Raw genomic sequence first — 27,911 nt, forward strand, 5'->3', positions numbered from 1 at the left:
TTTGTTCGTTCCTTTTTGATTTGGGGTCTCTAAGCTGGAATTGCGCCCGATGCTTTGGAAGGGTGAGGGGGCTCAGCCTCGCGCCCCACCCCTCACCCAGGACCCCCTGGTACCCTAATTATGGCTCTTTTCCTCCACACTCCTGATCCTCCGCGCCCAGCTTCCTGGAACCAAGCGGTTCTTCTGAATAAATACAGAGGGAAATAATGTGAAGAGGGTAGGACAGCTTTGTAGCCACAGAAAAACAAAAAGCGCCATCGATGGGGGGGACAAAGGGAAAATATTTTTTGCTCTCGTTATATATATGTATATATATGTACTGTATATATCTTAAAGTTTCTTGGGCGCTAAGACGTGATAATGCTCAGTTCAACCAACTGCAACTAAAAAGTTTAAGGGGTCCCTGGAACGGACCTGACTATGTACAGCACTCCCGCCCAGGCGAGGCGGAAGCTTCAACCAGTCCAGCACAGGGCGAGGGGCAAGGCTGTGTGACCCGGCCGCGCCCTGCGCACCCCACTGGGGAGGAGGAGACGCGGGGAGCGCTGGCATGCAGGCGGGGAGGGGGTGGAGGGCAGCTGGAGAGATGACAGTCTGTGGGGGCCAGAAACACTTAGTGGTCGGTTTGTTTGTTTTTGTTTTGGGATTTGGAGTAATGTTGTGGGTGCACGCCTACGTGTAGCTATGCGCCGGTTCGAGACTCCAGGGTCCAGAAAGAATCAAGTGGTGAGCTCAAACAGGGTCGAAAGGAGGAGCCAGGCATGGCTGTCCAGACCGACGGAAGGGGTCGCTTAGGGTTTCGGAAGGGGTTGGGAGGGACAGCATGCAGCTATCCAGTAAAAGATCATGGACCGCGCCGTTCACCGCCCCCACCCCATCCGAGGGGAGGGCAGGTTTGCATCCCCCCCAAAAAAATTTAAAAAAAAAAAACAAAACAGGTGACACTAAGACGGGAGCGGCGCTGCGGGCCTTGGGCGTCGTGTTTTGAGTTGAGTTTTGGAGAAGCCGAAGCAAAGGCGGGCGGTGCAGCAGCAACAGGATGGGGTCCACAGAGGGCGCAGGTAGTTGCGTGTCTTCTCCTCTTCCTCTCGCTCCCAGGGGCTCACAAGACCTGGAACCGCCACGACGCTTGGTCCTTATAGTCCAGACAGTCGGGAGAGTTGAAGTTGAGTTTCCAGGCAGAGGAAGCCGCGGCCGCGCCAGGCTCCTTGTAATCCAAGCAGTCGGCAGAGTTGAAGGCGAGCCCCGAGCCTCCGTAACCTTGGTGGTGGTGGTGGTGATGGTGGTGGTGGTGGTGGCCAGAAGACTGGCTCAGCGGGTGGTGCGCGTGCGGGTGGTGGTGGTGGTGGCCCGCCATGGAGGAGGGAGCCATGGGGCTGAGCTGGTGCGGGTGGTGGTGCGAGTGCATGGGCGCCAGGTAGGAGCTGCAGTCCACGCCGCCGAAGTAGGACGAGGAGGGCGCGGGGTAGCCCTGGCCGTAGCTGCCGCCCTGGCCGTAGGACATGGGGTAGGAGGCGGCGGCCGAGGCCGCCCCGGCGGCCACCGAGCGCTGCATGCACGAGGCGTTGCTCGGCGCGGCCAGCGGCTCCGGCACGGACACGGACGCCGGCGCCGAGCCCGGCGAGATGGAGGCCGGGCTCCAGATGGACGAAGCGGCCGGGGTGCTCAGGGACGACGCCGCGGCCACCGCCGGGTTCCCGCCCAGGCCCGCCGCGGCGGCAGCCGCCGGGTTGGCGGAGGCGCTGGACGCTGAGCTGGACGAGGAGGCCGAGCTGGACACGGCGGGCGGCGTGAACTGGCCGCTGCTCTCGGAGCCGGAGCTCTCCCGCACCGGGGAGGACTTCTTCTTCACCGGCCGGCTCTTGGTTCCGCTCCCGCTTTGCTGCTGCTGGCGGCACTTGGCGCGGCGGTTCTTGAACCAGACCTGCGGGCCGGCCGGGGCGGGAGAGTGGGTTTAGGGAGGCGGGGGGTTGGGGCTCCCCCGCCCCCCGCCCCGGCCAGCACCCCGCCCCGGACCGAGAGTCCCCCGCCCCTCCGCGGCCCGGCCCGCCGGACCCCGCTCCCTCCCCCAGCCTCAGCCCGCCGCCCCCCAGCGCGGCGCCCTCCCCACCCCTCGCTCCACTCGGCGAGGCCCGAGGACTTCCTCGCCCGTCCAGCCACAATTTCAACGACCCCTACACGGCTCCCCAACGGCTGCCTCTCCACAGCCCCCCGTGTTTGGAGACCCCGTTTTCTCTGCGCCGAGCGCAGGAGTGTGGGGCAGTCACCAAGCCGGGGGCCCAGCGGGATTCCCTCAGTTGGCTCCTACAGGGATTCAGGTAGGGGGGAGGTTTAGGTGGGAGAAGGAGCGAGGCCAGAGGGTAAACCGAGGCAGGATTCCAGTACGGAGGCTTCTTAGGAAGGGAGCCTGGGTGCTGTTTCGTTGTTGGTTTTTTGGACTATTTAGGTAGAGAACCCAATGGAATGGCCAGTCACCAAGTGCCCACGGCTCTTGGAATACCCAGTGTTGCATTCTTAGTCCTTTTTCCAGCCTCCAGGGAAAACAGGACAAAAGACCTTTTCAGAGAGTCCTGAGTTCTAATCCAAACTGTATCTTCGGAGCGCTTTCATCTCAAAAATAGAAACAGCAAAGCCGGCAGCCAGGTTTTACACTAGGCCACCGCTCCGGGCGAGGAAAGTGTGCAATCAGGCTGACGCCACTGCCGGGGCACCCTTCCAGGCACGGCCCTAGACCCCGGCTCAACCCTGCCCTGGGACTTCCGCCAGGCAGCACCGGGACACGCCAGGCATGGCGAGACACGCGAAATCCCGGGGCTGCGGGTGACCCGGGGACACGCGGGGAGCGCGCTGGACACTTTGAATCAGGAGCCCACCATTCCCCCCGAAATCCGTAAAAACCACTTCAGCACTGGAAGGGACCGGGACGGCATCCAGAGCTCTCAGTCTGATCATTTAACTTGGCTCCCCTCCTGGCGGACGCCCAGCGCTAGGGGGAGTCCGAGAGGGGCCGCCCAGCCTGCGTCTCCCTCCCCCCCCCCCCCCCCCGCCGTCCCCCTTCCCAGACCCCGACCCTGGCTCTCAGAGGCCCCGGGACCGCGCACCTGGACTCTGGACTCGGGCAGGTTGATCTTGAGAGCCACCTCCTCACGCATGAAGATGTCAGGGTAGCGAGTCTTCGCGAAAAGCGCCTCGAGCACGTCCAGCTGCGAGCGCGTGAAGGTGGTGCGCTCCCGCCGCTGCTTCCGCGGGGTGGCTGCGGGAACAGCCGCCTCTGGTCAGCCGTGAACACGTGCACTGGCCCCTAGAAGCCCTGGGCAGGTCCCCTTTCTACAGGCCTAGAACCCGGCCCGTCATCAAAGGCCGAGTAGGGAGCAAAAGACTCTCCCCTGAGGGACCAAGCCTGAAGGCCACAGGTGGGAGAAAGTGCCAGGATTCCACTCAGGAATCCCCAGCTCCAAGACACTAGAGCTAGCTCTCTCCCGGCGGCTCCGAGATGTAAGAGGAAGAGAAGTCACACAACTTCCCTCCCTTCCCATTTCCTTATGTTGCCCCCTAAACTCCCTAGCTGGGAATAAGAAATACCCCGAAACACCACCCGAAAAAAACAAACAATTTCACAGCAGGAGCCAGAGAAGAAACACAAGACTCAACTGATGCAGTCCTCCACACCAGCACAAAAGTTAGTGCAGGTCACTAGTCTTCCAGGCTGTTTGATTTAAAAAAAAAAAAAAAAAGGAAGACACCATCTTCTACTTTCTCCAAAGCAACCTAAAAAGTCGAATAAAGGAACTTTTGCTTTTAATGCCATGGTCTAGGAGTGTTCAGATCCTTCATTTGAGGTTGGAGGGCAGAGAGAAACAGACCCACAAAACAATGGCGGCACATGAGAAACGAATCTGGGGGTAAACACTTTACACAGAAGAACCTACAATAGGAGATAGGTTGCCAATAGTGCTAGCTCTCTATGTGCACCTCTTGCAGCCCAGGCTACCTCAGGGGCCTGAGGCTCTAACTCGTGGGGCCTGCAGCAGGTCTTTGTAAAGAGACTAAGCTACTGGCTCCCTGATCCCCTTCAGAGACAACGCTGGCTCAAACTTAAGAGTCTGGGAACTCAAACATTTTTCAGAGACTTAGTGTAGGGTCAAAGGGCCATTGCTCACCCGGGTAGCCCACCGAGGGGTGTAGCAGGTCCATGGCAGGCCCAGCGAGGCCCAGTCCATTCATGCCATATGGGGGTTGTTTGAGGTAAGACATCATGCTAACAGCTGGATGGAAGTGTCCTGGTGGATCCAGGGGGCCTGGGGCTAGGAGCAGCTTAGAGCTCCCACCTCCAAGTCCGTCAAGCTGTTTCTTCTGGGGGCCTGGCCTAAAGGAAACAAGAGACACATCAACACCATCACTCAGCTTCCAGCCACTTCAGCTTCCAGGTTGGTCCCTGAGATGGGGAGGAAAGGCAGGCCATGAAACTGCCCAAGGCAGTCAATCCCATTCAAGGCTTTGGCTGAATGATCACACACTGCTTCTTTAAAAAGTAAACTTCATTCTGGATCTCCATGCCTCTTTTTCAGCGTGGTTCGAGCCAAGGGTGTAGACAAGAGTGAAGAGTGGTTAATAAAAAATGTGAACTGGCTGGGGAGGTTAGAGCCAGAACCTGCAAGTGTGCAAGATCCCGAGGACAGGCAACATTTTGAGTTGTAGTTTCGTATTGTTCAAGCAAATCTTCTCTTGCCGTGCCTCCCAGAGCAGGAAGAGTCATTTCGTTTCGTTTCAAATGTTTTTAAGAAGGGGGCAAAAAAAAATGCAGGTACTACTACAGAGGGCCACGGTGAGATAGGAAGGCTTACTTGACCTAAGGCTCATGGGGATACCATGCCCACGTAAGACCCATCGTTCTTTCTGAGGTCTCCAGGCCTGCACCCTTGCCAGTGCCCTGTAATCACCATCCCAGCTGCCCGCCCTGTGTCCAGGGACAGCTCACCCACAGTCCCACCGTGCCTCTGCCGCGGTCATGGGCCCAGGCCCCTCGCAGGTGGCCAGAGAATGCCAAAGGGGCCACGGTAGAAGTGGCAGTTCTAAGATGCGGCCGCCCGAGGTCAGAGGTGCACAGATGCGGCCAGCCGCCCTTCTTCGCCGGCTCAGGGGTGCCTTCTTTTAACCGAGCCTGGCTGTGCCTTACCAAGTCTCCTCAGAAGACGAAGGGCAACAGGACCAAGGCTCTTGGGGACTGGGGAAGCCTGGGCACAGCAGGTTCCTGCCGTCCTACTACCTGAACTCAAGGCCCCAGGCCCCGACCCAAACCGGAGAACTAGGCCTCAAGCGGCAAAGCTCACTCAGCACGGAGCTGGAGGGTCGAGGCTTGGCTTCCGCAGCTGCTCTCCACCCGCGGCGCTACTCTCAGGGGGTAGAGAAGGGGTGCTTGGGGCCCTGGAAGGCCTTCTCTTTCTACCCGTTTTGCGGGGATCCTGTAAAGTAGGCCAGGAACCCAGGCGGGGAAATTCGGGGAGAGAAGCCTGAGCTCGAGCTCCCCATCCCAACCCACTTCCACCCCCACCCCCACTCCTGTCCTCAGGGCCCGGGGCTCCTCGTGGGCCCAGCCCTGTCGAGAAAGGGGCGGGAGGAAACCATCCGGGGCCCTGGAGCCAAAGGAAAACAGGTCTTCAGCCACAACAGTTCTGGAGGGTGCAGGGTGAGTTTTCAGACTTTCTCCAAACTTAGCAGCCCAGCTGGGTGACTTCGAAGGAGGCGGGGGAGGGGGCGCCCGGCCGCCGTGGCGATCCCAGGGGTTCCCGCCGCCACAGGACAGGAGTGGGGGTCACCCCAGCCCCGCCCACCTGACGAGGACCTGGGAAGCAAGGGTGGGTTTGAGGAGGAGGTGGGAGGCCAAAGGAACCGACGCGATCCTGGAGTCCCGCGCGGCCCCACAGCCTTTTCCTTACCTGGCCTCAGCTGCCGCGGCGGCTCACCATCTACCTCGCGCCCTCACCGTGCCCCTCCGGGCAGTTAACCTGCAACACGGAGGGGCGCAGGGGTTACTCCAGCTGCCGGTCTAAGACCCCAGGGGTCTTTCTCGTCCCCCAACTTCCTTATCCCCCCTCTCTTCTCTTCCTTTCTCTCTCTCTCTCTCTCTCTCTCTCTCTCTCTCTCTCTCTCTCTCTCTCTCTCTCTCTCTCTCTCTCTCTCTCTCTCCCTCTCTTTCTCTCTCTCTCTCCCCCCCCCCCAGCGTTGCGCGTGTCCCTCCAGGTAGGTTGCACTTTATTGCACAAACAGCTTGCAAAGCCCCACACGCTTCCAGGATAGGGCAGTGCTCAGCCGGGGACCATGCGGAGGGGCCGCCGTGGGGGAGGAGGGGGTGCCAGGGGCAGAGCTGGGAGGTGGCTCGCGGCGGCCGCTGCGCTCCCCGCGCTAAGTGGAGGCGGTGAGGGTTGGGAAAGTCCTGCAGAGTCATTTGGCAAACGAAATAAATCAAGCGATTTACCTTGTCGGAGTGGCTTGTCTTGCTCGGTTGTTTAGGTGATTGGAAATGTAGCCTGATGAAGATTGATCACCTTTCTACTGCCCTCCCCGGGTATGTGAACGCGAGGCGAGTGCGTAACTGGGCCAGGCCGCCAATCGGGGGCCCCGCGCGGGCTGAGTGACAAGGAGCCGGGCAATGGCAGCGCGAGCCGGGGGTTACCTCCGCGCGCCCCCGCCCTCCCCCGCCCCCACACCCCGCCCTCGCCGCCCGCCCCGCCCCGCCCCGCCCCGGCCGCGCGCTAACTCCGGGGCTCCGCCGGCAAATTCCGCGCAGAGCGAGTTGAGCAGGGCTGAGCCCAGGGCCCGATCCCAGTTGCAGAGGAGGGCCTCGGATTCCGAGGCCTGCCTAGGGGCCCCCCTGCCCTTCTCTCGCCCTCCCGGCGCTCCCCAGAGAGTGGCAGAGAGAGGGGGCGAGGTACTGGATAACCGGTTCTTTCTCTCTCTGTCTCTTTTTCTCTCTCCCGCTCTCTCTCTCGCGCGCGCGGCACCGGGCTGAGCAGCCAGGGTGTGGGCGCGACGATTGGAGGGCGGCGGGCGGGCTGGAGGCGCGCGGGCCCCTGGCCCCTCTCACGGCGCTGTGGGCCCCCGAGTCTGCTTCCTCAGAGTCTCCACCTGACGGGCGCCGGGGGCGGCGGCTGCCCGCGCAGACTCCTCCGCAGAGCGCGGGATCCCCGCCCGGCGCCCCCGGAGGAGCGCGTCCCTGGACGCGCCGCCACTCACCGCCGCCGGCGCGTCTTCGGACGGCCCGGGCCTCTCCGGGAGGCTTTGCAAGTCTTCAAGTCTCCTTCCGAGCCTGGAAACCCGGGTCTCTTTCCCCTCACTCGCACACGCCACTGCTCAGTCGTAAGGTTTGGGACAAGAAACTTTATTTTTCACACTTGTTTCCTTCCACGTCTCCACCTAGCAGACACGTTGTGGAGGGGGGCGGCGTATGCACCGGACCCCCGGCCTCCAATCCGATTCCTCAACTCCTTCTCCCCCCCTAACTCCAGAAGCCTTCTGGAAGTGTTTTGTTTCCGCCCTCCCCATAGTCCGTCAGTGGTAAACCCCTGGCTTCGTGGAACAAACTTGCCAAACACGTCTACCAGTGCTGGACTTTTCCAAGCGCGGAGGAGAAAAGACAAGGTTTCCGACCCCACCCTGAGCCAGGCAATTCCTTTCAGTGGCACCTCCTACTGAATATTGGGGACAACTTTCCGACCTTTCGAGGAACTCCTACCCCGTCCTCCTCATCGCCCCCACTCCCCACTCCCTGAAAAGTTCGAGCCGCCGAGAGTGCGAGGGAGCCCGGGCCGCCCGGCGCGGCGCGCGGGCAGCGGGGTCGGCACCGGGCTGACCCGGCGCTGGGCGCGGGGGAGGGGGGGGACGGCGAGTGAAAAGGGGCTGCGACCGTCGCTCATCAAAGTGCTTCCCCCTCCCCCAAGCGACACTTTCCTTTGGAGACCGAATAAAATACGGTAACAGAATATGATGGAGGGCACACTGTTTCCTTAACTGCTTCTCAAAGGACCCGGGAGATCTTCTTAGGACCTTTAATAAGGCTTTGGTCGGTTCTTTTGTTGATCTCTCAAAATCAACTCCTTCTAATTGAAGTTGGAGCTGAAAGCGAGCTAATGTTCAAAGAAAGTGGCCGCCAGACCAACGAAATTACATTTTTTTTTTAACGATGAAGGAACATCGAATCAAAGAGGCAGGGAAGGAGGGGTGTGAGTGGGGGGACAGGGAGGAGAAAAGGAGGTTTTACAAGATCCTTCTCTGGTTCACAAAAGTCAGCGACACGGGCGCTTCTCTCTAGAACAAAGACACCGCGGTCCATTCACAAAAGGGAGAGAAAGAGAAAGCGGAATAAAAGAACGAGAGGAAAGGGAAAGATGTGTGGGGGGGAGAGGGGACGTTTAAGAGGAAAAGTTCGCCGGGCCCCGCGCTGGCCGAGGCGGGACGCCCCTTAGGCTTCCGCAGGCCGCCGGCCAGCCCCGGGGCTAGGAGCCTCGGAGTTCGGGCTGCGTTTCAAACGAAATACACCCCCGCCCGCTGTGTCCCGGGAAAAGATGCGGGGTGGGTCGCCCACGTTCGGCCGGAGAACCGTGCTGGTTGGCGGCGGCCGAGTCTGCAGTGGGCGCTGCCAGGGTCCCGGCCCGCGTACAACGTGGGCTGGGTTGGCCCTTAGGAGCCAGGGTAAAGGTCCCAGCCTCGTCCCACAACCTCCTGCCCGGCCGCGGCGGTTTGGATGGCAGCGTTGTGAGCCCAGGCTTGGGTCCCGCGTGGCGAGGCGGGACGGCCGTGCGCGCCGGAATGTGGCCGCGCCGTCCCCAAGGCCCCGCCGCCGCCGCGCGCTCGAGTCCAGATGCGGCCGCCGGTCTCCGCCGAGGCGGTGGTGTCAAGTGGCCCGGACTTCCTCCCCCAACGAGAATATTTATCTAATCCCAAATTGCGGGCGAATTTTCTTAATGCTTACTTCTTAAAGCCCTGGGATTAAGAGAAGAAAGACAGGAGAGGGGAGAGGGAAGAGCGTGGAGAGGGAGATGAAAGTTTCTTGGAGGCGGTGCGGAGGACCGAGGCGGCTGTCGCTAGGCAAATGTCCAGGTGGGGGACCCGGGCCAGAAGCCCCTCGGGCGGCAGCGGCCGGCCGGCCCGGCGCGGGGAGGGGTGGGCGCCGCGCTGGAAGAGGGGAAGGCAGCCCGTGTGAGGGCCCCGGGCCGGGAGGGGCGGCACACCTGGCCTGGAGACCGGGAGCTGGCGTCGGGTCGCCTCAAAGGTCTGGTCCGGCTCTAGAGGACACTTGGCACGGGGTGTGTGTGGGGAGGAGGAGGGAGATTTGGAATTCAGGCCGAAGGTTCCGGGCGAGGCAGCCTGAGCCCAACCCAGCTCGCTGCCGTCTCCCCGGCTTCCTCTGCCACCCCCAGACCCACAGAGTGTCTGGTCCCCTAGCGGGAAGGTTCAGCTCTGGGCTCCTCGGTTGGCGGGGCTCGCGTCCCACTCGGGGGGCGGGCAGGGCGCAGCCGAGTCCACAGCCCAGGCCGCCGCCGCCGTCCCCAGGGGCCGCGCTCCGCCGCCGCTGAGGGGCGTCCGGGCGCCGCGGAGAAGCGCGCGCCGCCGTCCGCGAGGCTGCCGGCGACGCGCGAGGGGCGACGCCAGGGCCCCGACGCGGCCCCCGAACGCCCGGGCAAGTCCCAGGCTGGAAGAAGCGGAAAAAAGCCGCATTTCCCCGAGGCCCGTCGGAAGGGGCGACAGCGGCGTCACCCGGGCGGCGCCGCGGGCGGCCCCAGCCCCCGCCGCGGGGCCGGCCGAGTCGCGACGGCCGCGCCGCCCGCTCACCTGGGGTTAGAGGTCTCAGTCCTCCCCAGGGTCTGGCTCCAGGGAAGAGGGGGAATACTCGGTTTCATTTCGTTCCAGTAACTTTTCCGTAACTCAAGGTTCTTGTCGTAAAGGAACTCTTAGCATGGCAAGTTTTTCTTTTTTAATTCTGAGAAAGATTGGCAGTACACTTTGTACACTTTGCCGATGAAATGCGTGTCTGTGTCTGAGAGGGGGAAGACACGGAGGAGGGGGAGGGGAGGGAAGAGGAGGGGGGAGGGAGGGAGGGAGGGAGGGAGGGAGGGAGAGAGAGAGAGAGAGAGAGAGAGAGAGAGAGAGAGAGAGAGAGAGAGAGAGAGAGAGAGAGAGAGAGAGAGAGAGAGAGAGAGAGAGAGAGAGAGAGAGAGAGAGAGAGAGAGAGAGGCTAAAGCTCCAGTTTTGTCTTAAGTTTCCGGACTTGTTGAAGGAGTTGAAGGAGCTTTCTTTGCTTTGTTTGGACACCCAGCTGGGGGAGTGATATAAACTACTATAGAAAAGCCAGTTTTCTTCCCCCGTAGCCTAGAAATTCTTGTTAAAAGTTCTCTTTCGTTATCTCCTACACACATGGCACATGGCACACTGCTCCTGGCAGTCCACCTTCCCCTCTTCCTTTCACTTCAGTACCCACAGACTTGCTGGTTACCAGAAGATACAGTTCTTCCTCATACAGCTTCAACACGGGAACTATTCAAAGTCATGTGGAAATTCATCTTATTGCTTTTTTTTCCCAGTGGCGTGGAATCACAATTGTTTCATCAAATCCTTGAGATGACCCTTTCCAAAAGAGAAGATCGTTTATACTCCTTAAGAATATGACTAATTACTTTTCAATTTGCATTCATGTGTCAGCAGGACTCCTCTGGGATGTATAAACTTATCCAGCTCTGAATACCATTCAGTATCCTGCCCCCGTGTTCCAGAGAATCATTTTTCCACCTGCAAAGATTTATGGATACACAAATTTCCAGTCTAGTGCAAGAAATCTAGCAGCAGTATAAGGTAAGAAAGTTTCTGCTTTTATTGAAAATTTATATATGACTCAGTATTGTAATAAATAAACATAACCATTTTCACAAAAAAGACGGTGCTATGCTAGAAAAGAAAATATTAACTGGAAAGATTGACTTGTAGTGGCCAGACAGACTTTTATCAATACAGAATAAATATTAACAGCATTCTTGAGCCAATGTTGAGATACAACAAAAATGTAAGAACGAAGCAAGATGTAATAAATATTATCTAGAGAAAAAGATGGCAGATTCTCCCATGATAGAACTGTCTTTGTAAACTGCTGCATCAGTTCCTCTCCTCACTGTAAATCACAGGGTTTGTCTCAGGCTACCCTTTAAAGGGCCATCTTTGGAGGAAAGCAGAGGAATTCTATTATCCTTACAGTGAAATGCAAAACAGTTGCAGAAAACCTCAATGGTAAATAAACATAGTTTAATAAGTAGATTGACTATAATCTAACTATGAAATTTAGGGAACAGAGTAAATGTTACAGATGGCAAGAGTGGAAAAAAATCAGAGCATTTTTCTTAACCCTCCCCCCTATACTGTCATTATGCTATTACCAACGACAACAACAAACAACAGAAATGTCTCAAATTTTCCTCCCATCCAACAATGAGGGGAAATAATTCTGGAAGTGTTTTCATTTTGAACAGTTTCTTGAACACCTCCAATATCAATAACTCACAAAGTGTCTGTGCAAATCTATCTCACATGATTTCAAAAGAAAGTATTCACTCACAGAAAAAAAAATCCTTAAACAGAGCTATGTTTGGAGTTCTGTATTTTAGCTGGAAAGGAGTAAAAGTGGTGATGATGGTACAGAAGTATAATTCAGCTCAATGTAATGTTAACTTTTGAAACAACCAGTCTGTTGCTGGTCTGGGGGCCCAAGACTAAAATGTTGGGAGAGACGCTGGTCTGCTGGCTATTGAAGAACACATTTCTCCTCCTTCTTGGCCATCTTGCCTTTGTTTTGTTCCAGAGTTCGCTCCAAATGCTCATCCTCTTCTTCCGCCCTGGATGCCAGACAAACAAGAGCAAAATGATTTTCTTCATGGAGAAGAGAGCAGTATCTCCCCCTCCCCCCATTCTATACTTGGATCTTCAGGAGGAATTCAGGGAATGAGGCCTCTGGAGACCCCTAAACTGAACTTTGGGTAAACTTCCCCAGGCAACCCCTTTTGCCAGGTGGTAATGTTTGAACTCAAGGCCTAAGGCCTACTCACTGCTTCTCCTGTGCATCCAGGTCTCTCACAAGTGCATCTCGCTTGTTCACCAGAATCACCAGCTCGTCCAGCAGGAGCTGCTCTCTTCGCTTCTGGGCCTCAGTCTTCTGCCAGTCTACAGGAGATGGGAGGCTAGTTAACAGGCCGCTAGGCCTGCATGCACACCAGCTCCCCTCCTTGCCCCCCCCTTCCCACCCTTTCCACTTCGCGAACATCTCTCTCATTAAATCTACTTCAGAGCTTCAGGAGCTAGTGTTTCTGGGGAGTCTGGCAGTTGTTGTGAGGGCTTTCCCTTAAACCCATACTTTGGAAATATTACCCACAGATGGAGGCTGGAGAGGCAGGGTGGGAACCAACTAGAGACCAGGTGTGAGCTGAGAGCCAGTCAGAGGTGCACACCTGAAGCCAGGCCAAGGGGAGGAGGGGAGTGGAGGCCAGAAGAGGTTGGCCCTGGGGTTGGTTTGGGTGGGGGACTGGGTAAACGAGGAGGCGGGAAACAGGGATGGGAGATAAAAATCATTCTGAAAAGACTCCAGAGACTCAGCCCAAGAACCTCTTCTCCTCCCCCACCCCCACTCTCACCCCAAACAGCCCATTCTTCACTAATTTCCTCTACGCTCTATTTTAGCAGTTGGATGTATCTCACACTGGGCGCCATATGCTTCACAATAACTTTAAAAGTAGTGAATCGGCTAATTAGCATTTTTCTTTGAAGTAAAAAATAAATTTGCTCTGCAATATTACACTGCAGCTCTCAATCGCATCACAGCCAGTTTTTATTTGGAGACGTTTTCTGGGTGGTTTCAAATCAAAGCCCTTTTGCAAAAGAAAAAAAATTACATATTTCTTTGAAACTATATGTTAAAGGTTGGAAAATCCAATGGGCAGTGCTTTTTAAACGAGTGAGGGTCATTTTGTGAAAGTTGTGATCCCAATAATATATGTCCTAGTCTTTGCTACTCTGATTATTTCCTTAAGATGAGCAGCAGTTTCCTTTAATAAAAACAGGACCAAATCGAACATTTAAAACACTTTTGAAACCAAAGCCAACTGCTCTCCGGCCAGACTGTAAGGGCTTGTAGCTGTCAATCAACCCTCAGTCTACCCCGCCTCCCTCATTAGGAAGGTAAACAATGAAAAGAAGAAGTAGATGATGAGGCAGATAGCAGAACAAATGAGGACCAAGAGGGAAACAGGACACCAGTTTAAAAAAAAAAAAAAACACCAAGAAAAAACAACAACAAAAACCCAAACACTCTGCACTGACTCTTACAGTCCCCTCCCCCACAGAGCAAATGCAGTTTCCAAAAAAACAGAGGAGTGCAATCCTTTCGGGTTTCTCTTCTCTCTCCATTGCCCAGGGCAATCATGTTAAAACTCACATGGCTGGTGCTTATTCAGATAAACCTAACAATGCACACCGCTGGTTACCATGTGAATCTTCACAAACCACACAAGAATGTGCTGGTTCAAATCGCCTCCCTACTCTCTCCAAAGCAAAATTTATTCAAGACAGCAAACTGCTCAGCAGCTTTATGAAAGCAAATGGTGCTAGAGGGAATTCTATCTTGTATTTACAAATTAAAAATTAGATGCATCAACATGCAGTAAAGATTAGAATACCTCTAAGAAGCTAAAATATCTTATTCAATTTTATCACAGTTCTTTTATTATAAACTCAAACACATAAATATATATATGAAACATCCATATGTTAATCATCTACATTTAATACAGAACATCACAAAATAAATCACTATTATTGCATCTTATTAAAAATAAAATTTTCTGTAGCATGGAGAGGGATAAACTATAGGAAGTGTTTTTCTGATAGAATTTTAATAAACAAAAGAGAAGAAAAGCCAAATCTATCAATTTACCCTGGTTTTAAACACAACTAAGAACAGGAATGCTGGAAATTTAATACTCTGGTTCTTGTTCTTAGATCAGTCATATTCTACAAAGAAAGTAAATTAATAGATTTTCCAAGTCGGAAAAATCTTTGAGCTCATTAAGTCTAATTTCAGGTAATTGTTATAGAAATACTAATTCAGGAGAAAAAGCCCTGCTGTGTTAATAAAACATGGTAACTAAAATTTAGAATTATTTAAATTACCAGCTTTGATTAATATTGCTCAATATTCAACGTGAAGGAATGATTCTGATTATAAGCTTATATATATATACTTTCTGGCTTCTAAAACATTTGATAACTATGAGCAGAAAATAAATTTTCTTTACTACACTTCAAAAAATCCAAATAGAAATATTTAAACCAAAGGAAAAACAAACAAACATGGGATACATAAAATTTTCAGTTGAACTATTCCTCTAAACCTGGCCAGTTGCTTTTAAGGTCTTAATCTAAAAATACCAGAGAGAAGGGTGTCAATGTTCAAGAACTAATGTACCCATTACCTGATGAATGTAACTGTAACCTCTCTATACATTACCCCAACAAAATATAATTTAAAAAATCAATATAAAACATCAAAAAATAAAAAAGCCCAGAACTTTGTAACACTGGAAATATTATGATTTACAATATAAATGAGGAAACATTTTTAAACTGAGGTATTAAATAATTAAAAAACTCAACTTTTTATCTTGATAAGCAAAATAACTAGAAAAGAACATTTTAAAACTGAAGACATTTCAGTTTAATTGAATTGCTAATATTACAATATTCTAGCATAAATTTATTGGATTTTTCCTATTAAGTATCTTATGACTATGTTGTTATAGTCTGTTGCAGAGCAAATTATGTGTGAATAGATTTTTACATTAGCAAACCTATACTTTTATATTTGGCTTCTCAGTGAGAACATATGTATATGTATGAGTTCCTGGTTTCTTCATCTAGCCATCCATTCCTATTATGTATATCTGAGTGCTTATTTATAGAAATTTAATAGACTTTGGATCACTAAAATTATTATATTTAAAATTGATCAAGATTAACACCTGTGCTTAAGTCTAAATATTTAAAATCCGCTTAAAAAATTGCTTTAAAAATGCCTTAACATACATATATATGTCATGTTTTAAAAGTCTTCATGTAAGTTTCCATGTTACTTGTGTGTTTTAAGAAAGGATTAGTCACTTACAACACCAGTTGCAGCTAGCTAGATGACTTGGACAGACTAGTATGGGTTGTGAGTAACTTAAAGATTCCAGTGTACTTTCACTACAAAAGCCATATCCCTCACAACAAATAGGATTAAGTTTTGATGCTGCATTTGAGCCAAAGTGTTGAAATAAAGAGATTCTGTTTATGTCCATCTGCACTGAGTTGTTTGGTTAAATTAAAATAGTTTTTCATATGTAGGGAAAATTACTCATTCCATAAGTCAGTTTATTGGCTGAAGTTGGTAATTACTTTGGGGGAGGGAAGGCAAGAGAAACACCCATAAACACTGTAATAGAAAAGACCTGAAGTTCTTGTAGTAAACCTTCAACCTTGCACCCATAAGTAAGCCTAGCACTTTGATGAAAATTAACACTAGTTTTGTAAAGAGCACATTGGGGGATTGCAGTCAAGTCTTATCTTTAGTTCCAGTCAACTAGCAATCCTGAAAGAGTTTGCATCATCATCAGAACAGGCCATTTGATAGGATTCTACTGCTGTACCTAATCAATCTATGGAAGACTGTGGCTGTGCTGTGTAACAAAGCTAAAATAGATTTACAAATGGGGTTTTAGGGGATAAGCCCCTCCACAGGATTACATATTGATTTTAAATATAAAAAGCTTATCATATAAACCATAACTACAAAAATAGTGAACCTATGCATAAATCCCTTTAGAAGAGCACCCACTTCAAACTCTAAGCCAAGAATAAATCAAGATGTACAAAATCCCAGAGAAGATCCATTTCTTGTGCAGAAAATGAACATACCACCATCTAAAAGCCCACCCCAATGTGTGCTGAAATGAATTTATCTTTTCCAAAGGAGCATTAAGTAATCTGGAACAACAACAACAACAACAACAACAACGAAACTATAGGAAAAGTATCTAAAAGATGTTTGTTAGCTTCAGGGATCCTGCAACTTAGCTCAGTAGAGTGAAACTCGTGCTATGAATACACCTCAGGAAAAAACAGGCCAAAATGATTACGGATTGTCAGAAGAATGGATGGATTGAATAGTATTTTTGCTCTTAGACCAAGCTGTTAATATTTCTTTCAGTGTGCAATGGCTATTAATACTCTATGTGTTTCTCCTCATCAATAGTTTTAGCAGCAGATTTGCTAGGAAAGATTTTATTTTATTACTAAATCTTACAACTACCAAGCAGAAGAGATTTGAAAAGAGGAATGAACTTTAAAACAAAGGAAAGCAAAGCAAAATCAACTAGTATTGCCTATTCAGGTGTTTTTCTGTGTTGTTTTAAGCTTGTGTGTCCATTCCAAAGTTAGCTCAAAGGACACAATCTTCACAGAGCTGAACTTCACAAGGCTCATCAGCTGTTTTGGATAGCTTTGCTGATATCCTGCCCAAGCCAGTGGGACAAGCCTCTCTGGAAGACAGTGTCTTTCTTTGTAATCAACAGGCTGTTCTGTTTCTTCAAGTCCTCCCTTTCCCTAAATGAAAACCAGCAGTAAGATTGAAGGCACTGTCACACACAGGACAATGTAATTTAAAATGAAGGAGGAGGGGAGACAGAAGAAGAAACAGGAAGTGGAAGGGGAAAGGGAAGTGGAAGGGGGAGGAGGTGGGGCAAGGGAGGCAAGGGAGAGAAAACATTAACAAAAAAGATTAACAATTTCATTAAAAGTATTTTAAAATATGACTACTACTCCTTTATGTATACAAATGCCACGCATGATTTCAAAATGGTACATTACTTAAAAAACTGCAGCTTATTTAACATTGAATTTGTATACAATGATAGGATGGCCAATAAAACTGGCATCTTTCACATATGTGAGGCTTTCCTTTTATGTGGGGGATAGACCATGTTATATCTACCTTAAAAAGCAGCTATATAGGGTTGGGAGTTTGGCCTAGTAGTAGAGTGCTTGACTAGCATGCATGAAGACAGGGGTTCGACTCCTCCGTACCACATACACAATAAAAAGCTGGAAGTGGTACTGGGCCTAGCTCTAGCCTTGAGAAAGCACAAGCACAACAAGGACAGTGCACAGGCTCTGAGTTCAAGGTCTAGGACTGGCAGAAACAACAAAAAAGCAAAAACAAAGCATCTATACTATGTCAAGCTGTATTTTAAGGACAATTTATTTTTCTATGGACAGGAGAAGAGGGGTAAAAATTAGTTTTAAGAATACTTAATTGTGAGTGTAATATACAATAAGTCTATTAAGAATATACTGTTTAATGAACTATTTTTCATGCTAAATACATACATTATATATTAAACAACACATATGCATATTAATAGCTTTTTTGTGCATATACTTTTCAACATTTAGTGCTTTACTTATTTAAACATTATAATATAACAAGAAGCATTACATCCAGAGGGGGGGAAAACCCATTAATGCATTTGTATATTTTATTTCAATGGCAAGTTTCACAAAGCTGCTTAAATCTGACAAATATTTGGATAGCTATTTGAAGGAAACTGGCTAACTGAAGCCTTTTAAATTTTAAAATAAATTAACTTTCTAAAGATGGATATACAAATGTTGTCAGTAATATTTATCAAATGAGATTATGGATATAAAGGTAATTAAAACTATAACATAAATAGGACACACTATATTTAATAGCAATAGTATATTAAAATATTTTAAGAATATAATACTTCACTTGGTTTTTTTTTTACAAACTAAGATTTTTACTTTATGAACTAATTAGAATCGACTTATTATGGATCAGGTATCTTATCAGGTGAAGAGTGAAATTACCATGGACAGTCAATGGGTTAAGAGGTCAATATAGAATAGGAAAATCAATTTGCATTGATTAGACAAAAGATCCATTTTATAGAGCCCAAAGGATTAGCTTTTAGGCAGAACTCTTTGAACTAGAAGATATTTTCAAGTAAGAAATATAGAGTATTATATAATACCTAGGAATTTCTTTTAAAAACTCATATAGTAAATGGTAACTGATGTTTACTGATGTTACACACCATACATGATACTTTATATAATTCATTTATGTGAATTATAAAAAGTATCAAAGTATTTCATTTTCTAATAACTATAGTAGTTTGGACAGTGACATATAGCAAGGTCAACAACAATTAAATATGATAAAATGTAAGAGTCTAAAGATGCAAAAATCAAAATAAACATTTTCTTAAATCTCCCCAAGAAGAAACAACTTTAAATTGCAGATAAGTAAAATATACCCAAGTCATCTAACTCTTTCTATTGTTTGGTTTATGTAAATTTAGTCTTGCTGACTTAAAAATTAAGAAAATTTCATAGATACTAGCAAACATAATGAAAATTATTTGTCTGAATTAGGATCTTTGGGTTTATGATACTGCGTTTCACCTCCAAGGCACTTATTTGTAATTCCTATAGCTACCTCTGAGACCAGAGGTGGTAAAAACCAGATGGACGTGAGTTACACTCTAAATCTTATTGAGAACAAATACTCACATCCCTCTCCTCACCACTGCATTTCTTACCTTCAATGGCTAGCATTGCCCGCAATTCCCGGTTCAGCAACTCATACCTTCGTTCTAAATCATGTTCTTTTTCCCTAGGCAAGTTGCAAAAGTTCATCAATATGCTAATTACTAAATCGTTAAACACTTAAAAGAACTGTTAGGTTACATTGATTTTAGGACTCATAACTGATTTTTCTCTTTAACTTTAAGCCACTCCAACCAAATGATATACAAACTCAAAACCGTCCTCAGTTGAATATTTACAAGTGCTCTTATTTTCTTCTCTCAATTTGGAATGGCCCAAAGGTATATTTTAATCTAAGGATTAATAGTTCTATTCTTCAGTACTGCTTGTATTAAGTGCCAGATATAAGGCCATTTTCTAAAACATTTTTCATAGTTCACAATAAATACTTTTTAAAAAATTCAAAACCCCATGTGAAAAAGAATATAAGAAACATGAAAGCATTGCCAGTGCAAATTTAATATAGAGACAAAGAGTTCTGAACAAGTTTTGTGTCTCATAATAGCTCTCTGACACTAAATTTTTGTAAGGTAGAAGTTATAAAATTAAGAGATTTTTTTCCCCATCAAAATAAAGCATAGTAAGCTTGTCATTTCCCACACTAGGTGGCATACTATAAGAACACAGCTGGTAAGCAGAAAGGAACAAGCATTAGGTCTTTCGCTGAAGTAAGGCTAAAGACTAAGAATGTTTACATATGGCCTAGTCTCCATTTCAATTCTTACAATTATCAAAAGATTACTTCAATTAATTCTTTATCCTAAAATTTGGATTAATATAATTGACATATAATAAATACATTTTTGTCCTTAAAAAGAACTGTTGTATTACACAAAAACTGTTCCTGTTCTTTGACATTCTGTAGCATAAATACATTTTTCCTCCAGTGTCTTCCCCTATTTATTCAATTGTATGGATAAAAATAATTGGTATTAAAAAATTAAAACACTCTAATCTCTAAGGAAAGAAACAATTAAGTTTAATAAATATGAGATCCCAAAGAAGGCAATAACAGCACAAGCCTGAGATTTATCAGTACAAGGATGATTGTGAGTACTTACAGAAGAGAGAGCTGGTTCATTCTTCTTATTAGTGCGTTTTTCTTATTAACTAACGTAAACCATTCTTGCATCATAGCTTCTTCTTCTTCCGTGTTCCTTCCTATAGTCCAGGATGAGTAACTTCTTATTACATGACATTTTACAAGCCAAATAATCATTTAGCACAATTCTTTTAACATGAAAAATATCTCAGCTACTTCAGCACTACATATTTCATTACTTACACTGTATGACTGAAGTTCAAGGTCTGAAAGAATTCAGTATTTAAAAACTCATAACTCAATCTTATAAAGCTAGTACTGCTCAGCATGTATATCTTAGTTCCCTGCACATTCCAATAGATCATATTAACACTTAAGTACTGTAAACAAAGTGTTCCACCTTATAAATCCTCCCCAGAGGCTGACTTGCTATTATATTTCAATGAAGAATTCACAATGCTGACAGACATACAGTCATGATTTAAAAAACCCCACAAAACATTAAAAAAATCATTACAAAAATCATAAGACTAAGAAGATCAGAGAAGTCCAGAGATTGTAGGAAAGCTTCCACTCAACAATTTACTTTTTAAAACTTGTCCTACACTAAAGTAAAATAAGATCTATTCATATTATCTATTTATATATATGAAAGGTATATATAAGGTATATTAATGTATATATACATGAGAAAGATATGTATACATACACACCCCATTCTAGAACTCATCAACCCCAATAAGGAAACCTCTTCCAAATTATTAAATGAACTGTAAATGGCTAGGCTACAAAAATGCCTCTCTCTCTGCTGAAATAAAATATATTACAATGAATATAGTGTTTAGAAACTATTTGATTAAAGAGATCATCTAATATTTTATAGTTACTGATGACATACCAGAGTCACTAACAGTCATACCCATCCCATCACCCACATCAGTCTGCCCTTCCCTTGTCAAAGGCGAGCACTTTTACAATTAAAACACAGAATAATACATACTGGGAATTGTTCATGCAAAAGTAGGCCACAATTTACTTAAGAAAAACAGGAATTTTCCCCTACATTTTCCGTTTTTCCTCTTTTGAATTATACTAGTCAAAATTATACTTTGACTTTTGGCTTTTTCTCTGGATTTCACTCATGATTCCTTTATTTTATTGGTTGGCTAGGCCATTATTTAAAATTACCAGTTCAAGTTTTGTATAGTATTCATAAGATTAAGAATTTAATAAAAATTAAATACCCCAACTATAAGATTATTATCCCCTAAGTTTTATTTCCTTTTTATAAGTTAGTACTTTAAAATTTTTGATTATTTGGAGTTCATTTTCTTTTTACAAAAAGGATAATACAGAGTTATAAGTGAGTAAAAAATAAAGCCTTATTTCACCAACCCTACCTTCTTCACTTCCTTACCCCAGATCCCATTTCTAGAATAAAGTACTATTACAGTTTAGTCTATCTTCTTCCAAATCACACACACACACACACACACACACACACACACACACACACACACGTCTATCAAACACATGTGCATACTATATATATATATATATATATATATACACAAGTACAAATTTCTTTACTATCACTGAGCTAAGTAAGGTACATTGGCCTATGATTTATTTTCTCATTCTGTCCAGATATCAACTTCATTCTTTTTAATGCATATGTAAATCATAGACATGTCTTAGTAAAACTATTTCTGCAGTAACAGAAATTGGAAGTAGTTTTCAAAATAGGCTAGGATATAAAAAGCTGGTCTGTGTACAGAAGAAAAAACATGAATTTCTAAATATCCCTATGAAACAGTCATCTGTTGTTTATCATTAGGGAGAATAGTGAGGATATGGGCCTTCATTAAATTCTGGTAAAACTGAGTGGTATGAAGCCGACTTAAGAAAGATTCTTTTAGAGTCTGAACAAAAGTCTTTATTGTTTTACAGTATTCTTAATCTCTCCTTTAGGGTAGCTGGTTTTGTATTCACTTTGGACCATGTGATGTCTTGACACTGGTCATGTGATACAGGCTGCGATAGGCACAAATCCCTGGGTAGTAACAAAAGAAGAAAGAGTAAAAAGAAAAAGCTGAGAAAAAGCTTGCAATTTGGAAAAAGGCCAATTGTACCCTGGTGAAAGCTTTTTTGATCAGTGAAATGACACATGTGTGCAATATTAATAGGTGTAGATTTTATGATATTTTATTTTCTGATTAAAGACCTGACTCTTGTATTCATAGCCTTAATAGGTTCTAAAAATATAGACATATTAAAACTTCATTTTGATTTTAACTTAATCTATAATTGAGGCTTTCAAGCAATAGTAGAAGCAACCAGCCTACTCTTAAATTAGCATCATTTTCTTCAATGGAACACTGCTTCCTTGAGTATAACAATATTGATGTGGTACTGTGTTATTTTCAGTTTAACGCATGCCTATGATTTCTGGGTGAGAAATAAAGATATCCCTTCCCTTCTTGTTAGGAAATGGTTAATAATAAAAGTGTCATGTTTCAAAGGGAAGTAAACCTAACAATATTTAAGGACACTTTATACATTGCTATATAGATTATTTAAATTAAATCACAAAACAATCCTGTATCATAGAAGCCTATCAGAGATAATAATATATAACGATGGAAATGTATACCTAGTCTAGTAATAAAAAATTAAAGTTTCTTCTGGGGCATCATTACACTATTGTTTTTAGAGATTTAAAAAATTTTAAATTTAAAAGGCTTTTAAAAGCCAGTAAGCTGAACCATTACAAATTAATCCTGACTTTAATAACTGGTTAAAGACCCCTTTAGCTTTATAAGTAACAAAAAATATTACAGCCTGTGATCACAGTGAGCTTTTCTCATTTCTCCTCTAACCATTTGTTATTTAATCCAATACTAGTAATCCAATTTGTCCATCAGACTTTTAAAGGGCAGAATGCAACTTCCTCAGCTTAGACACTTTTCAAAGTACAATATATTTTTCAAATGAATGCTGGATGTTTCATTTTTCCCAACTGTTCGTAGCTCTAATGCAGGAGGAAAAAAAGAACAAGATGAACATTGTTCATACTGATTAAGTAAGAGCTCATTAAAGAGCTGTCAGTGCAGCACTTTGAATATGCATGAAGCATATAATCAGATCTAGTACCGTCACTAGAAGAGAATACGGTAAGTACAAAGGATTGATTTAATTACTTAGAGTGGGCTGTGGTGGTAAAGCAGTCTTGTTAGTGAAAAAAGAAAAAGAGGTTGTATTCTGGCAGTGTTATAAAAAAGGCAGTTTTAGCTTCTGCCACAATACCTAATCTCGGAATAAAGCACTTTACATTGTAGCTTAAAATGAAGACTGTCATTATATTATAAAATGGACATAAATCATTTAATCTTGTTTAACCATACCTGGTTAACTACTTCTCTTTCAAAATTATCATTAATTTGTAATTACAACCACATTTTACACCTGAGAACCAATAGAGATGCTTTGATTTATTTTAGTTTTTAGAATTTATTTTTATTGTCATTAAGTAATTGCAAACGGGGTTTCAATTCAACATATCAAGTTATGAGTACAATGCATCTTGAGCAGTATCACTGCTTCCATCATTTTCCCTCCTCTCAAATTTTTATCAGTTTCATCATCTGAAAAATTCAAGATATTTAGTATAAAAATGACTAAATATTAAAGTTCAGTATATGGTTATTAAAGTGTGAAAGCATGGCTGGGATATTTCTTTATATATTAAAACACAGTATACCTCATGAATATTATATATATAAATATAAAATGAATAAAAATATATTCATAGACACTGTTGAAAATGAACTATACATGTGGAAGGGGGTTGGGAGGAAAAAACTGGGAAAAAATAAGGGAAGAGGGAACTCTGTTCAAAAAGAAATGTACTCATTATCTGACCTATGCAACTGTAACCCCTCGGTACATGGCCTTTACACTACAATACAATAACATTTTAAGTTTTTCACTTTATCATTAAGAAATCTAATTACAAAATCACAATTTTAGTTTTTTATTTTGGTGCTGGTAGTTATATTTTTTTTTCCCTTAAAGCTAGCGTTCTACCATTAGTCTCAGCTCCAGTTCCAGTATTTTTGTTGGCTAATTGGAAGTAGGAGTCTCAAGGACTTTCCTGCCCAGGCTGGCTTCAATCCGTGATCTCTAGATCTCAGCCGCTGAGTAGCTAGGATCACAGGTATGTGTAATGGGCACCCAGCTATCACACTGTTTTCATGTCAGCTTTTTCTCTTTATCGATTTTTCTTGCTGGAGTGTGATTGTAAAATTATTAAGCAATCAAAGATAATAAAGAATTTAGTTACTTCTCAAAGGTACCCAAACTATTTAACAAAATGCATCACATAACGCAGAGTACTACATATAGTATAAACATTTACTAAATGTTAGTTGACTACAAGAACTGTTTTATTTCTAACTCTTTCTCCCCCCCCCAAAAAAAAACTCAGGCAGTTTCTAGAACCTTTAGTTTCTAGTAATGAATGCATCCACCACCCCCACATTTGCAATACAGCAGACCTTTAGCATCCAAGGGGATACTGTTCCAAGGAGATCACTGCTGAGGAAATACCAAGAATGCTCAGGGTGCCCGGGGTTCAGTCAACTTCTGCTAAAGATATGCCACCTTTCAACAAATCTAAAATTTTCAATGTATCACTTAAACACATCTTATACTTTCTTTCTTTCTTTGGCTTGAGAGAATGACCATAGCTTGTACCTTGATTGTTGGGTAGTATTTGTTCTTTATGAGGCATATTTTCATAAAATGAAGGGGAAAGAAACACTTGGCAATCACACAATGCCAAACTCAACTGATGTTAATAAGGAACTGACTGAGATCATCTCCCCCTCACTGAACTGCACAGTTCACTTGTGGGAGTTTTTCTTTTTTAAATTGTTTTGATATCTATTATTATTATTTATTTATTTATTCTTGGTCAACAGGATGTGTAATAAATCGGAGCTCAAAGCAGCATAGCCCACTTCACCACCTGGAGTCAAGCCTTCTGCTGAGGTATGCGTATCCAGTACACAGCTCCTAATTAAGGTATGAAAGATGGTGGCGGTATTACTTTACATATTAAAATGCAGTACCTCATGATTATTATAAATGAATATGTTACTGACAAAAGCATCATGAAAACTAACATCTTAACACTAAGACAATCTGATTGTAAATGTTTTACTTCGTTGTGCTTCTTTTAAGACTTGTGGTTTTTATTTTGCCTCTAAAAAGGCAACATCTTTCCTGGCACTATAATGTGTGTGTGTGTGTGTGTGTGTGTGTGTGTGTGTGTGTGTGTGTGTGTGTGTGTGTGTGTGTGTGTATGTTGGTCCTGGAACTTGAATTAAGGACCTAGAAGCATTTCTTTAGCTTTGTTTTTTGCTCAAGGCTAGGGCTCTACCACCAAACCACACCTCGATTTTCAGCTTTTTGGTGATGAATTGGGGATAAAGAGACTTATGGACTTTCCTGCCCGGGACAGCTTGGAATCAGTATCTTCAGATCTCAGCCTCCTGTGTAGCTAGGATTATAAGCATCAGCCACTGGCCCCCAGCCCTATTTAATCTCCCCCCCACCTTAATTTAAAATAAGCTCTTGAGCCAGGCACCAGTAGTTCACACCTGTAATTCTAGCTACTCAGAAGGCTAAGATCTGAGAATTTCAGCCTAAAGCCAGCACAAAGAAGTCGAATCCACGAGACTCTTATTCTCCATTAACCAAGAAAATGCTGGACTAAAGCCATGGCAAAGTGGTAGAATACCAACAAAGAGCAAACAAGCTGAAGAATTTGAGGCCCCGGGGACAAGCAGCAGTACTAGCAGGCACACATACACACAGAAAACAAAACCTTGTAAGACAATAAAATAAGTAAATGCAAGCAGTATTAAAAGCATTAAAGTTAAGCTCCCTTTAGTCTCATGAGAAATTAAGATGTTTATGAGTACTTCTATGGCACTTGACACAGTTTTAGCTTTGGCTATCAAGAAGTGCTATTAATTCAGAATGAATTAGAGATATAACATTAGGTAGCTCTGGGGTGGGTAAAAAATGGAGCAGTACATAACCAGTCAGCAAAGGCAGGGGACAAGGCAGATGTTTGTAATTTTATGTACTATGTCTTCATGTACTGTCTCCCACTCAAACAAAAAAGGAAAACTTAAAATTTATTAATATACTCTTTTTTTTTTGCCAGTCCTAGGGTTTGAAGTTAGGGCTTGGGCACTGTCCTTGGACACTTTTTGCTCAAGGCTAGTGCTCTGCCACTTGAGCCACAGCGCCACTTTCGGCATTTTCTGTGTATGAGGTACTGAGGAATTGAAACCAGGTCCTCCTGCATGCTAGGCAAGCACTCTCCCCACTAGGCTATGACCCGGGCCCTATTAATACATTTTTGGGTTTTTTTTTGCCAGTCTTGGGGCTTGAACTCAGGGCCTGAGCACTGTCATTGGGCTTTCTCAAGGAGGGAGCTCTACCACTTGAGTCACAGCACCACTTCCGGCTTTTTTTCTATGTATGTGGTACCGAGGAATTGAACCCAGGTCTTCATGCATGCTAGGCAGGCACTCTACCACTAGGCCAAACTCCCAGCCCCTATTAATATATTCTTATAGCAAAATCCACTGAATTACCCTAGAAATATTAAGTTGTTTTGTTTTGTTTTTGGGTTGTAGAACTGAGGTATGGGACATTGCTCAGGCTAGCCTTGAACTTCTGGGCTGAAATGACCTTCCTGCCTCAACTTCTCAAATAACTGAAACTAGAGGAACATATTGCCATATCTAGCTTTGAGAATAAGTATATAACTATATATATATATCTGTTTGGTTTGTTTAAGTCTCTGTATGATTAATTTTTCCTTCTGGGAAAATTTCTTCTAAACAAATTTTCACAGAACAAAATTTCTACATACATTAAAATTTAATTAGCAGTATTAAGAGCAATTAGGGGCTGGGAATGTGGCTTAGTGGAGAGTGCTTTCCTAGCACACATGAAACATTTGGATTCCTTAGTATCCTATCTACAGAAAAGGCCAGAAGTGGTGCTGTGGCTCAAATGGTAAACTGCTAGCTTTAAGCAAAAGAAGGTCAGAACAGTGCCCAGGCCCTGGGTTCAATCTTCAGGACTGTCAAAAAGAAAAGGAAAATGAAGAGCAAATTAGTTGGGCATGACAATATATCCTATGATCCCAGTCACCTGATGGTAGGAGGTAGAATTCCACTTCAAGGCCACTCAAGGCAAAGGTCCAATTTCAAAAGCAAAATAGATTTGAATGTTATGAATATGTATTTATGGGCTAGGAGTGTGGCTCAAGAAATTGTGTGCTTGTCTAGTATGCTCAAGGCTCCAGGTTCAATCCCTAGAACAGGATGGGGGAAAATGTAAAAAAAAAAATATCGACTCAACTATTTAATTTGGAAACTTTTCCTGAGTAAATAGCTCGTTTGAGTTCATAAGAACCTTTTCCATTCCAGTACAGAAGAGACATGTGTGGATCAGGGAACAGATATAATGAAAACATCTAAAGGTATCTAAAGAACATCTATGGAAAGCATTCAAAAGCATAGCTAAAAGATATAATTTACTGTCCAACAGAAAAAAAAAACCTGGCAACAGAATGAACAATGATTTGTAAGGAGAACTTTGTAAGCCCCTGTAACAACAAAAGGAAGACTGCAAGCTATTTGATCTGGCAGTTCTATCGGACACAACTAGTTGTCTCTATATATTAATAAATATATTTTTTATAGAAAAATGATTTCATTTGGAGAAACTGGAAGAAAAATGTTAGAATAGGTGCCGGGAGTTTGGCCTAGTTGTTAAAATGCTTGCCTAACATGCACGAAGACCCGGGTTCAATTCCTCCGTACCACATATATAGAAAAAAAAAAAGCCAGAAATGGTGCTGAGGCTCAAGCGGTAGAGCTCTAGCCTTGAGAAAGTCCAAGGACAGTGCTCAGGCCCTGAGCTCAAGCCCAGGACTGGCAAAAAAAAAAAAAAGTTAGAACAGAGTTTGCATATTTCCATAAAATACCTTGATTTTTGACTCAACTGAGGAGGCAACTCACATACATTTATCCATCTCATGTTATTCTTTGTAAAAGCAAATTGTGAAATCAGGCTTAAGCTT

At 45.0% G+C, this 27,911-nt stretch overlaps 2 protein-coding genes and 1 long non-coding RNA gene across 5 annotated transcripts in view; 1 reads left to right on the forward strand and 2 right to left on the reverse strand.

Annotated features, from left to right (window-relative positions):
- Positions 1-999: 999 nt before the first annotated feature.
- Otx1 (orthodenticle homeobox 1) lies at positions 1,000-4,343 on the reverse strand. Of its 2 annotated transcripts, XM_090336146.1 has the most exons (5): positions 4,161-4,343; positions 3,102-3,253; positions 1,749-1,924; positions 1,599-1,664; positions 1,000-1,568 (listed from the first exon to the last, which is right to left on the reverse strand). In XM_090336146.1, the coding sequence occupies exons 1-5, from the start codon at positions 4,255-4,257 to the stop codon at positions 1,103-1,105; spliced, it is 957 nt and encodes a 318-aa protein (XP_090192272.1). In that variant the 5' UTR covers positions 4,258-4,343; the 3' UTR covers positions 1,000-1,102. The 2 variants fall into 2 exon arrangements, with proteins under 2 accessions (XP_090192272.1, XP_090192271.1); XM_090336145.1 differs by having other exon boundaries at positions 1,000-1,924.
- Positions 4,344-8,854: 4,511 nt separating this feature from the next.
- Positions 8,855-12,092, forward strand: LOC150060685 (uncharacterized). 2 transcript variants are annotated; one of them, XR_016536251.1, is made up of 3 exons: positions 8,855-9,096; positions 10,699-10,845; positions 11,843-12,092. It is a non-coding gene; the product is annotated as an uncharacterized LOC150060685 (long non-coding RNA). The 2 variants fall into 2 exon arrangements; XR_016536250.1 differs by lacking the exon at positions 8,855-9,096 and adding an exon at positions 9,672-9,955.
- Ehbp1 (EH domain binding protein 1) overlaps positions 11,625-27,911 on the reverse strand; it is a 283,776-nt gene continuing 267,489 nt past the window's right edge. Inside the window, exons 22-25 of the mRNA XM_090336837.1 lie at positions 19,761-19,860; positions 18,693-18,766; positions 12,087-12,201; positions 11,625-11,876 (exon numbers count right to left, since the gene is read on the reverse strand). Of these exons, the coding sequence (XP_090192963.1) occupies positions 11,786-11,876; positions 12,087-12,201; positions 18,693-18,766; positions 19,761-19,860 (380 nt within the window). The 3' untranslated portion in view covers positions 11,625-11,785. The remainder of the gene's footprint in view (positions 11,877-12,086; positions 12,202-18,692; positions 18,767-19,760; positions 19,861-27,911) is intronic.

Source organism: Megascapheus bottae, chromosome 7 (assembly GCF_031878675.1).
Source record: "Megascapheus bottae isolate mThoBot1 chromosome 7, mThoBot2.hap1, whole genome shotgun sequence".
NCBI classification, from domain to species: domain Eukaryota; kingdom Metazoa; phylum Chordata; class Mammalia; order Rodentia; family Geomyidae; genus Megascapheus; species Megascapheus bottae.

Bases quoted from the DNA above. Each gene is read 5' to 3' on its own strand.
- Otx1 (XM_090336145.1), bottom strand. From the start codon at position 4,257: ATGATGTCTTACCTCAAACAACCCCCATATGGCATGAATGGACTGGGC. The intron at 3,254-4,160 runs GTGAGCAATGGC...CTGTTCCCGCAG, and splicing joins CCCCTCGGTGGGCTACCCGG to CCACCCCGCGGAAGCAGCGG. The intron at 1,925-3,101 runs GTGCGCGGTCCC...GCCGGCCCGCAG, and splicing joins TGCCCGAGTCCAGAGTCCAG to GTCTGGTTCAAGAACCGCCG.